Here is a 12,559-nt window from a genome sequence, read left to right as displayed (position 1 = left end):
GTACTTGTATGTCAGTTTTTGAGCTCAGATCGATACCTGTGTTTGTGCACTATGGCATTGAACGCTAGACCATCTCTCCAGCTGGTGGTGAAGTTGTGGACATTGACATTCGGGTACCTGAAAGGAGAGTAGTGTTCATTAGTACAGAACCACAACTAGTGTTTGTTCAATAAAGCATCATACAGACACCGATTCACTTCATTTCTCTCTCTTCTTCTCTTACCCTGCAGTCTTCATCTGACACCACAGCAGCAGAGCGTCTTTGGCAGATTTCTTCTCCTTGTTGTCCTCCGTCTCAACGCTAATGTCTTGGATCTGTTCAAACAAGTAAGACATAAAACATATTACTGTGTAAACTGCTTATCTTTACCTCTTAGTTTAGATTTTAAGTTTTGAGGTTTGGGTAAGTTTTTAACCATTTTTTACTAGACACCTGTCAACATAGATGCCGTTTTTTTGTTTATGTTCTATAAGTTGTTGTTTAGTTCAGTTTCGTATACACTACTGAGAAGTTAACATAAATACTGTAATCACTACCTGATTTTTTGGGAGTAAATCCAGTTGTAGAATGCAGTTGTCATATAAATAACCAAACACTGTGTACTAAACATGATTTAGCACTCAGAAGTGCTGTGACAGTTGTATTTAGCTGCTGTGTTCATAGCCTATAAGTCATTTAACACAAACCAACTGTATAAACCAATTGCTGAATAAAAGTAAAAAAAAAAAAAAAAAAAAAAAAAAAAAAGTCATCATGATCCATTCCAATTCAATTAATTCAGCAAAAATAACAGTAAAAAAATAAAATAAAATAAAATCTTTTTAATTGAAATCTCATTATTTCAGCAACATGAAACACAAATCAGCAACATTTTCACAAACTAATCAGAAGCAGTGATGAAACGTAGAAAGCAGGCTGGATCACTGGGTAAACTTTGATAATTAGCTTGTTTCAATAGAAGGAATTTTGAGCTGATTAAAAAAAAAAGGACAGGCCAATCAAAACAGGACAATGAAGTGGCAAACAAAAATATGCCAATTATACTTCATTATGATTAGTTACTGATAAAGCCATTTGAAGGCCAAACAAAAAGAACAGAACTGGGTTAAAAGAAGACAAAAGATCACAATAAATGAGAGATAATCACACACACTGCCCAAAACATTTTTTTTTTTTTTTGACACAACATGTCTATGAGTCAAATTATTAGTGACAGGTGAAAGATGCACACCTAAGTCTAGTCAAAGCCACACCATCCTACCTGGAAGCGAAGGATTATAGTCCAGATGAGTCCAAGTGTGAGACGGTGGTTTCCGTCGACTATGTCGTGAGAACCCATATTCTCCAGATGAACCTTTTGTTCCTTTAGGAACTGCAGAGCCTTGTCAACGTTCTCCAGACAGTGGATGCGCATACGGCCCTTGGTGGGCTTTGGCTGAGAGAGAGAACAAGAAATTAAATGACTAAAACAGGGTATATACAGGAATCATGGAGTTAAATTTAATACCTTTTAAGACCTTTTTTAAGACTTTTTCCATACATTTTAAGACCTCATCGCCACTTCAAGTTTAACCGGTTACATCAGCGACACTTTAACTTAAATTTACTATATATTGATTGTAAGATAGCACAACTAAACAGTCTTAGTTTGTGATAACTCCTTATCAATGCAACATAATTCAGAAGGGTGGGAACAAAGTACAAGAGAATTAATTGAGTGACTAACCCAGGCCAAAGTTTATTAGAAAGAGAAACCAGAAACAAGAATTAGACCAATAAACAAAACAATTGACAAAACTTACTGAAGAGGGAAAATAAAGCTCTCCGAGCATTTGTGCGATAGAGACCTGCATTTTGCGTCCCATAGCGGCTTTGTGGCTAGCACTTAGCATGTGGGACTGGACAGCGTTGATCCTCATCGAGGCTACGCTAATTGCCTTCCGACACACAGAGCAGTACGCCTCACGGTTATTCCCAGAGACGGCCCTCACCCATGGTTCCAACTAGGGGTGCAACGGTTCAGTTTTTATCGCGGTTTTAGGGTCACTGTTACGGTACGGTTCGGTAAGTGCTATGTTCAGGGAAAAAATGACTATGGTCAAATAAAAATAAAGAAAATAAAAATCAAACTGCAAGCAACAGCACAAATAAATACAATAGAGTTGAAAGGTTTCAGGTTTTTCTGGTATCAGTAGTTTTCAGGTATACAGAAACTGAATGAAGTAACATTAGCTATTAAAACAACACTGCATAATGTTCACAAGATTAATCATTATTAATTATTAATTAAGTTACAAAAGCTATTTCATCAAGAGCAGTGAGTGATTTCCTTGTCTTTTGTTGTTTGATTAACATTAAAAACACACAGACAACAGGAATGCAAGGGCTGCTGTCTCTTTAAGACATAATGCATGGATCAGTACACTGACACTGAACACATGCGTTCTTTCTCGAGTGTATAAGTTCACTTAATAACCGACTATGTTTGCTAGGATACTCGCCAAGACGGGCATGTTGACAATTTTTGTGTGAATTTATCCATTCAAGCGCAAGACTTGAAAGAGAACTCAATGTTTGCACACTGTACACGCGCTTCCACGTGCGCGCTTCGGATGAGTGCACAGATCTTCTCACAGCGCGTGTGTAAGTTCTCTTTCACGCCCTGCGCTCGAATGTTTAAATTAGCCAGGCTTAAATGAGTTTAGTTTAAAGGCAGATAGCAATGTGTTCTGTTCAGGTCTCACCTGTGCTCGCGCGCTATCAACATTCGGATGATGACGACGTAAATTACTGCTCATATAGAGCATACAGCACTCGCATTGAACAAAGTTTAGGGGAAGCCAGAATGCGTATCCATCGACAGAAACATACATTAGCCTAACTCTTGTCTGTTTTATTTATTTTCAACAAACCAAATTATAGATGCGTATGCGTTGTCAGATATGAGATGAACCGAGGTGCAAGTTTGTGCCGAAACGTGTGTGGAGAATGGCACGGTTGGATTTTTTACTGAGAACCGTTACACCCCTAGTTCCAACTCCTTATCCTCCAACCATTTGCACGAAAACTTCTATTTTCCCATTAGTCAACGATGTTGCTTAACAACCGAGCGTGAAAGGACCTGTGCTATAAGTCAGTGAGCGCGGTAACAGATGACATCAAATCTAGCGGGATTCTATAAATAAACTACACAGAATCACACTATTCGCCTACGCAATGATTAAATTCAGGTAAACTTCAGCATACAACCTCTTTGGACAAATATACATAATGAAGATTATACAAAATGTAATACCTTGGAAATGGCTTTTAATACTTTTTAAGGGCCTTAATTTTCTCTAAATTGATTTATCAACTTTTAATACTTTTTAAGACCCCGCGGACACCCTGTAAAATGAAAGTGTATGGATAAATCACAACAATGCAGTTTTCGAAGTTTGATGAATATATGATGAATATAACAAGAAAAATAGGTTTGATGGATGAATGGATGGATGGATGGATGGATGGATGGATGGATGGAGTGTTGTCAAAACTAATGACTTCGATACCAAGTCGGTACTGAAATTTTAAAAAAGTGATGCTCTGAGTGCGGTTAAGCGGATTCGTAAACACCTCTGATTGGCCATTGTGTTCTCGCGCTCAACATATATGTCTGTGATTGGCTACAATGATCAACGTACGGGAACGTTTGAAAGCACACGGAAGTGTTTGAATTTGAAAGTGTTTTAAAAGCAGGAGCATTTGAAAGCAGATGTCTATCAGAGGATCGGTCCACTGATCGACTGCTGCTTTCAAATGTTCCCGTGTGTATCTGTGTAAGCACTCAGTGAAGAGCTTCATTGATGTCTATTTATAACATGTTTTTGAAGTGTTTCATTGTAGCCAATCACAGACATATGTGATGAGCGTGTGAACACAATGGCCAATCAGGGGTGTTTACGAATCTGCTCAACAGTGTCAAAATTGTTTTAAATTTCAGTACCAACTTGGTACCAAATCAGTACTTTTGAGAATGGATGGATGGATGGATGGATGGATGCTGACCAGTTGTTCACTGGAGAGAACCTCCAGCAGTCGGATAAGCATGCGTCCATCGCGGAGGTCAGTGTAGAGGTCACCAATTCTGCAGGTCACACGGCCCAGGTGAGAATTCACCCATTTAGTGAATGTCTTCTTCTGCACTGCCTCTCTCTCATCTGGAAGAAAGGAAAAAAAAAAAAGAAAAAAAAAAGAGGTTTGGAGGTCAAACACCACAAACTTGTAACATTCACTCAGGTACACTGAAGCCCCTGCACACACACACACACACACACACACACACACACACACACACACACACACACACACACACACACCAATTTGGACACAGATGAACATTCATAAACCACAATGTTTGCAAATGCATCTCAAAATTATCCCCAAAATATACATAATGCTAAAAAAAAATTAGGTCCCTAATTTAAAGGCAGAAAAACAAGACACCATAAATTTTACTGCAACAAGCCATGTCAGGACCTGTATTTTACAACTGTGCATAAAATGAACATTCAAGAAAGACGTGCAGTGGCCGAGGACTGACTGTAACTCTAAACTCTATTAAAGCAACTCAATTACTGCAGCACAATGACGGCTTGACTGATGGCTGTCCACATTAATCAGAGCAGACCTCACTCACAGCCAGCCAATTATGTGACGGAAGGGGCGGGACTCAATGGCACAGAGCACTGTTACCAGATAAAGCATCCTATTTTTTAATAATGTTTGTCTGCCCATAATAATCTGAATCAAAAAAATGACAGACAGACAGACAGATGGAAAGAGACCAGAAGCAGGAATGCTTGATATGACTACAGACTGATAAGTGTCTACTAAGAGTGCAGTATTAGCGTCACAGGAACTTGTGTGAAAGCATATGGGGCTGGTCAGTAAGAGGCTCAACCCACTGCTGTCAGCTGAATGACCTTTACAGAGGAACAACAAGCTGTTTATCACAAACACTACTACAACTACACACTCCCCTTCACTACCACCTATATTCAGAAAGACCAAGCAAGAGCTGCATGTTCTGTCATATGAGCTAATACGACAAGATAATTCCCTTAACAAGTTTAAATGAAGCATGGTAATTTAATTGCTGATAAGAAAAATGTCATGAGCACAAAACGCCTCAGTCATTAAACAAACACGCTCCCCCGTAAACGCTGAAAACAAGCACACAAAATAATGCAAGAGCACAATAGCAGCGAGAGGCAACACAAGGTCAGCCTCAGAGCCATCTGGTCACAGATCTTCTCTCTCTCTCTCTCTCTCTCTCTCTCTCTCTCTCTCTCTCTCACACACACACACACACACACACACAGTCTTCCATTAGGGCTGAGCTTGTTATTTCACAGGGAATTGGATAATACGGTAACACTCAGAAACACCTGTACATGTACGACTGAAAACCACAGTGAATTACTTCTGTGCTGCTAAAAAAGGTAGCTGAATAGTAAAGGATACAAGATCTGAGAAGCCAGCGTGGGGGCCTGATCATGGTTAGAAACCCATTATAGAACAAAAAAACACTTCACAGATGGTAAAACCTTAAAGGCTGTCTCTCATCCCTGATTAAATTCTCATCTGTCTTTTTATCATTACTCTCTCTTTCTCTCAAAATTTCATTAATGAAACTCTCTTTTCTATAGTTTCTTTCAGAAATTGCTTATATCTCTAACAGTGAGGCAATCGCATACACACAGAGCCAACAAACTTTGGATAAGATGAGCTTCCTTTTTACACACATTTATAAAAAAAAAAAAAAAAAAGCAACAGACATGCGAATCTCACAAAAACATGTCCAGGTCACATTTTTTTTTTTCTCGTAGAATTTGATTTTTGAAATTAGTTTTGTAAACATATTAATTGAATCCACGTATGGATTTCTTTACAAATCTAGAATTTGAATATATATATATATATATATATATATATATATATATATATAATTTGTAAAGAAATCCATATGTAAATCCATATATAAATAATATTATACAATAAATAACATTATACTTTGAGATAGATATGCTGGGCCAGATTAGTGAAGAAAAAGCAGCCAAAATGTATCCAAAATGCATGGGAACACCTTTAAGACTGTTCATGCCCAGATGGATTGACACATTAGTTGAGAGGAAGCCAAGAGTGTAATCTAGCTATAATCTGGCCCAGAGGTTATGAACTGGTGGGACGGGGGGGAAAACAAGCTATGATTATGAAGCCATATAATTTTTGAACAGTTAAAGTAAGTTAAAAATAAACAGACTTTTAAAAATACAGGATAAATTTTGTTGTTGACATCAAAGGCTATGCGTTGAATCAAACTCTGTTGTATATTTTTTGATAGATCTGTTGGTCACAGACAGGCAAATAAACAGATGCCAACATGGACATGATGTGTGACATGCCCTCATCCTCAACCACAACCATGAACAAAACACAACCCAGACTATTACATACAGGTTACATTTGGAATGGATATGGGCTGCTCCTTGATGTCCACAGTCTTGAAGCAAAACCAACAGGATCTATATTTTCATGGGTTTAAATAAAAGATTTTTGTTGTAAGAGGCAATAAAAATAACTTTGTTCATCAAAACCACTCCTTTCTTGATTTTCAAAAGTCACCAAATTTGTGACAGCTGAATGTAACATTTTGACAAGCCAAACATGTTGGTCTCTGAGTAACATGTAATTTATTTAAGCCATGAAATAAACTTCAATCCGTAAAATAAGTATAATGAATGAAGCATTTCGAAAGTCTCCAGCATGTTTTATAATTACCCAAAAATCAAACAGAGTCAAACCTTTACTTATCTTTTTTCATAATTTAGACAATAGATGAACTGTTAAATTAGTAATCTTGAGATGAGCCCCTGTAGTGGTCCAAATTGACTCTCATATGCTGATGAAATGTATATTATAAACTTGACAGATGATTTTTTATAAAATGTAGTTTGATCACTATCTTCTCAGTTGTTTAAAACATTAAGGCAATTAAGTTTGATAAAATGTTTAATTTTACAATAAAGAAATGTTTACATGATTTGTTACATTTAATTTCTCCCTAGCAGATATATATAAAGCCACAGTCAGATGATTTCCAAAGAATTTAGAATAGAGAACAGGGCTTGGTCCTTTTGCTTCCACTGATATAATCAAACTCTCGCCTAAAAAAACTCCACACACCAGCTGAGGAAACCTGTTCTGCTGGTCACCAGCAATGAGAGGAGGGACGATGCATTCAAGCACACAAATACTCTCATATGCACATAATGACAGAAAACGCTACGCTTTACTGGTTTAGGTGCACAGACCTGAACTAGCCTGACTTTGATTATATGCCTAGATAATTTCACCCTCTTGCCAGTTTGTTGCAACGTATTCTACTACTATGAAAAAACATTAAGCTCATATTGCAGCATATTTGGAGTTTTCCTTGTTAGGAATTGCTGGCCTCTCATAAGTGAATGAAAAACACATTATACACATGGATATAGTGTGCAGTATTTGATAATGATGTTTTATTTACATATGAAAATGTATTCAAATGTGAAACATTTGTGCAATCAAATATTTGAATGGAATTTCGGGATATAACTGCCAGTAGTAACTCACACACCCACACACTACATGAGGTGTTCAAGGGCATTGTGCTTTGAGATGATAAATATTTAGCTTTTACCAAATAAAAGGAATTTGTGTGTTGGCCAAACAGGCCCAAAATTGCAGTGAAGGGTCAGTGTGTGTGTGTGTGTTATCAGAGTTGTGGAGTTCTGGTTCTTCAGCCTTGATCTGTTTAGAAATGAGGAGACCTTGAGCATTCCACACCGAGGAGGAGGAGGAGGACACACACACACAGACACACACACACACACACACACACAGAAAGCAGAAGGGAGTCCGAGGACTCTGACCTGCTTTACAATGCAAATAGGAATAAGAGGGTACAGCAGTCATTTGACCATTAAGATGGATGGTAAAAATGAACAGATAATCAGCACATACCTGTCTGCTATTCAAAACGATTTACACACACCCATCTGTCTGATAGTTTTCATAGTTACAGCATACACATATGACCTACATTACACAATGAACAAGGAAGAGGTAATGAGATGTGATCTGACAGTCCATGGCTGTTCTCAATACATTGCAACCTTCTGGGATGAACTGTTTTCACTACTACTTTTCTTAGAAGTTTCTCAGTCCACAAGGTTTTGAAGAGGCTTTCGGGACTGTCTCAGAGTTCAGGGTTATGCGTGACTGATGATGATCTGTGTCCCTCATCTGGAGCAGCTCACAGTCATTGATGATTATGGAGCGTTTCACTTCATGTTTCCTTAAGACCCGATTGAGACCTTTTAATCTTTTTCAGACTTTAAGGGACAGCTGATGTTACAATGAAATATAAAGAAGTGGCACTTCACGTTAAAAAGGTTGTTGACTATTGAGATACTAGGTAAAGATTTTTTCATATTATATTTGTTTCAAACAGGGAAATATTGTTTTTAAGGTGTTTTCAGTGTAAATGTTTCTTGTAAATGTCAACAGCTGATCTTCACTGCTGACTAATCCATCAATTACAGATTAACCTGAAAACACACACACACACACACACACACCACGAGGATCTCTAAAGCTGCATCTTCATGAGCTTCCAGTGAACAAATGGAAAAAAACCCCACAAATGAGCTGATTGGCAGACAGGAAACCCATAGAGACCAATAGAGTCACTCCACACAAGCTTTGCATATATCTACCAAGCCTTCAGAAGAGACACACACACAGTCAAGAAAAGGGCGTTTATAACAACCACAAAGAGATCTACTGAGAGCCAAAAATAACTTTGTTGTAAGAGAGATGTATAAGCATGTGTGTGAATGTGAATGATATCTGTGTGAGTTTACACGTGATCATTACCACCACATCTCGACGACACATAGCGTATATTGAGGTGTCCATTTCTGGTCTGAACCACAGTAAACAGCTTTTAACCAGATAACAGAACACACACTCACAACATCACTTGTGTACAAACAACACAGCTCTGTTCTCATTATTGCATTGATGTCACTGGTGCTGATGTCAATCTCAGACAAACCTTTCTAACAGAAGAACATCACATGAGTCTGTACTTAGATTTCATCACTAACAAACACAATGAGCTCATATTCATTAACTTGCATGGCATTATTCCCAGTATAGGGAAAGAGTTACCATAGAAACATAAAGGTCACTTCAATATGAAAAACAAAAGTCTGTGGACATTAACAGTGTCCTTTGAAGGTTAATGTCTTTCTAGTTATCAATTATGTACATGAGAAGGAGTGTTATAATACGTAATTTACATAAGTTGGTTGTTTATATTATGTATATTATATTATGTCTTTTAACAGTGTTGTTCTATTAAAACCATATTATTACTGGCTTTAGATACTTTATTTGAACCAAAAACTATTGCCTCATTGTTATTATATATGTATTTTAAGTCATTTTAAAAGGTTATTGTTTGCCTAGGTCTATTTTTATTACCACAAAAAAAATCCGTTTACTCAATTAATCATCAAAATAATCAATACTTGATTTCTAAAATAATCATTAGTGACAGCCCTAGTGCAAATGATAAACTTTCGTGATGATGCAGCACTGGCCAGGTCGGGAAAGTGGCAGTTTCATCATCTGTCCCAAGAATCGTTTACGCTGGTCCCAGGCCATTGGGCAGTCCTTATTGTCGAACCCTGACATATACACACATACATACATACATACATACATACATATATGCGTGTCATGTGTACACGCACACAGACACACAATCAGTCAGTATGGTGTCAAGACAGGCATCAATGAAAGTGAACAATGATTGATTCAGTGAGTCATTCAGTTCATTCATCAGACTGATTCAAAACAGTTTCTATTTGTAATTTATTAAGGGTGCTTTCTCACTTTGACCCTGTTTACACCTGGTATTAATATGCATTTTGGTGAATTGGATCACAAGTGGACGACGCTAAATACGGGTGTAAATGGGATCTAAAGCGTTTTTAGCTTGTCCACTTTTGACCACTTCCAGAGGTAGTCGAAAACGCATTCGACCGGATATCAACTGTCTTTGACCTGAAGCGAAAACTAATACACACTGAAATACATGGAATGTGCACAGAACAGTTCCCATCATCTCTTTTGGACATGCTTCTGACACCTGAGAGATACTACTAAACTCTACATGTATTTGTGTGAATCTATAACATGTGTGCAAATGCCATAGTAGGCAGCAGGTCTTGTTGTGACAGGGCGGCTTTCCCGAGGTGATGTTCAGGAGAAACAGAGCATGAGACAGGGCGAGAGAGAGAGAGAGAGAGAGAGAGAGAGAGAGAGAGAGAGAGAGAGAGAGAGAGAGAGAGAGAGAGAGAGAGAGAGAGAGAGAGAGAGAGAGAGAGAGAGAGAGAGAGAGAGAGAGAGAGAGAGAGACAGCACAGCCACATGCTTGCTGACATAATGGAGTCAAAACTTAAAAACTGCTGATGGGGAGTTAAAGTGTTGAATGTGAATACTGGACAAGAAACTGGTCTAATCCTTCGTTTGCAATCTTCCTCTTTTCATAATCACATGGAAATGTCCTTATATTAGGTTGCTGGCTGTCTCTCCACTTGTGATACTTCTGTCTTTTGATCCAAATCTTGTGGTAACTGACATATGTTTTGAGCATGTCTGTTTTCTATAAATATTAGGTTAGCACAAACGGCAGTTCAGGTATGTCTGAAAGCTGATGTATGTGTGTGAGTCTGGAGTTTTTCCCGCAATGGCTAATGCAATGTTGACAGCACACTGACAGAGATATTAAACTGTGTACACAACATATTTATCTGCAAACACACACACATATGCACATCTCTACACCCTTCTCTTCTGGGTAATACAGCCGAGAAAACAATATCAGAGATCTCACAAGATCACTGTGCAAACAACAACTGGAATGCATTAGCTCTGATGTTCTGAAGATAAACATTTTAACCTCAAATATCTGTATGTTTTCATGCTGAAATATCATCTTACATTGTATCTACACATCCAAGCTACACATCATCTCAGAGTGTTCACTAATGTTCTCCTGTGATTCAAACCTGTCATAGCCTCCTGAGACCCAGAAAAAAAAAGTTTTTTGAATTTAGTATTTTTTCACGTCATTATATTGTTTAGAGCAGTGGTTCTCAACTCCTGTCCTCGGGACCCAATGCTCTGCACATTTTGTATGTCTCTCTTACCTGACACACTCAGTTTAGTTCATGGAGTCTCTCCTAACGAGCTGATGATCTGAATCAGGTGCGTTAAATAAGGGATACATACAAAATGTGCAGAGCAGTGGGTCCCGAGGACTGGAGTTGAGAAACACTGGTTTAGAGCATAAGAAACAAATTCAAAAATAACATTTTTGAAAAATTATATTTTATTCATATGTTATGCTATGTCCTTTGTAGTGGACACCAGGACTAAGTTGTTTAAAAAAAAATAACATAACATGAAATGACATGTATAGGCAAAAACAATGGGATTTTTTTTTTTTAAATCACCAATCAATTTTTAGGCTTCAGGATTGTTTTTAACCAAACTTTGTATAAAGATGATTCTCAACTATGCTATGAAAGATATAATGGAATTAATTGATATACAATTTTACTTTATGCAATATGTGGGTAAAATAGTCATACATGGATTTTCCCATTCAATACAATCTATCTATACACTGTATCTAATTTGCATATTAATGTGTTCTTGGAGCAACATGCAATGAAAAATGAAGTGTAATGATGGGAGAAATAATTGGCAACATTTTCATAATAATATCAAATAATTAATAGGAATATTGATATATAATTTCTTTCCCTATTAAAATGCCTGATAAACATGATTTAAGTCCTGGTGTTCTCTACAGAGGTCATGTATGAACTGTATGTCCTGTTTCGTAACAGAAAGTCATATTTTGATTTGAAACCCCATAACATTTTCCTGAGATGTTGATTTATAACAAACAATTTGAAAATTAATCCGATTAAAATGATAATTACAAAATATTATCATTTTCCATAAGAGTGCTAATTTTTGTTTTCAGTCATATTTAAAGACCAAGAAGTTGTTGTTGTCATGGCAAAACCTCTAAAAATTTGGTATCTCTGCAAAGCCCTGAATGTGCTCTTTACAGGACATCCAGACAGTAAAAAAATACAGTAAAACATTAATATTAAAAATATTACAACTGAATAACCGTTTTAAAATGTTCTAAAATGTAAATTATTTTTGTTATAGCAAAGCTAAATTTCCAGCAGCCATTACTCCAGTCTTCAGTGTCACATGATCCTTCAGAAATCATCATCATCATCATCATCATCATTAACAATTTTGAAAATGGTTGTGCGGTTTTGTATTTTTGTGGAAACAGTGATTAATGTTTTTTTTTCCCAGGAATTTATGAATTTATTTGTAATCCTTTTTTTTTTTGTAATAATGTAATAGTCTTTT

General features: G+C 37.0%; 1 protein-coding gene across 6 annotated transcripts in view; it reads right to left on the bottom strand.

Annotated features, from left to right (window-relative positions):
• The window catches only part of LOC127512256 (spectrin beta chain, non-erythrocytic 1), a 78,331-nt gene that overhangs the window by 25,654 nt on the left and 40,118 nt on the right, over positions 1 to 12,559 (bottom strand). For all 6 annotated transcript variants that reach the window (XM_051892995.1, XM_051892997.1, XM_051892996.1 and 3 more), the window contains 4 exons: positions 4,049 to 4,200; positions 1,263 to 1,436; positions 224 to 315; positions 37 to 117 (listed from right to left, as the gene is read on the bottom strand). In XM_051892995.1, coding sequence (XP_051748955.1) covers positions 37 to 117; positions 224 to 315; positions 1,263 to 1,436; positions 4,049 to 4,200 — 499 coding nt within the window. The remainder of the gene's footprint in view (positions 1 to 36; positions 118 to 223; positions 316 to 1,262; positions 1,437 to 4,048; positions 4,201 to 12,559) is intronic.

This window comes from Ctenopharyngodon idella, chromosome 5, assembly GCF_019924925.1.
Source record: "Ctenopharyngodon idella isolate HZGC_01 chromosome 5, HZGC01, whole genome shotgun sequence".
NCBI lineage: Eukaryota > Metazoa > Chordata > Actinopteri > Cypriniformes > Xenocyprididae > Ctenopharyngodon > Ctenopharyngodon idella.
The sequence above is the reverse complement of the archived record's forward strand: the minus strand, read 5'-3'. Positions and strand labels throughout refer to the sequence as shown.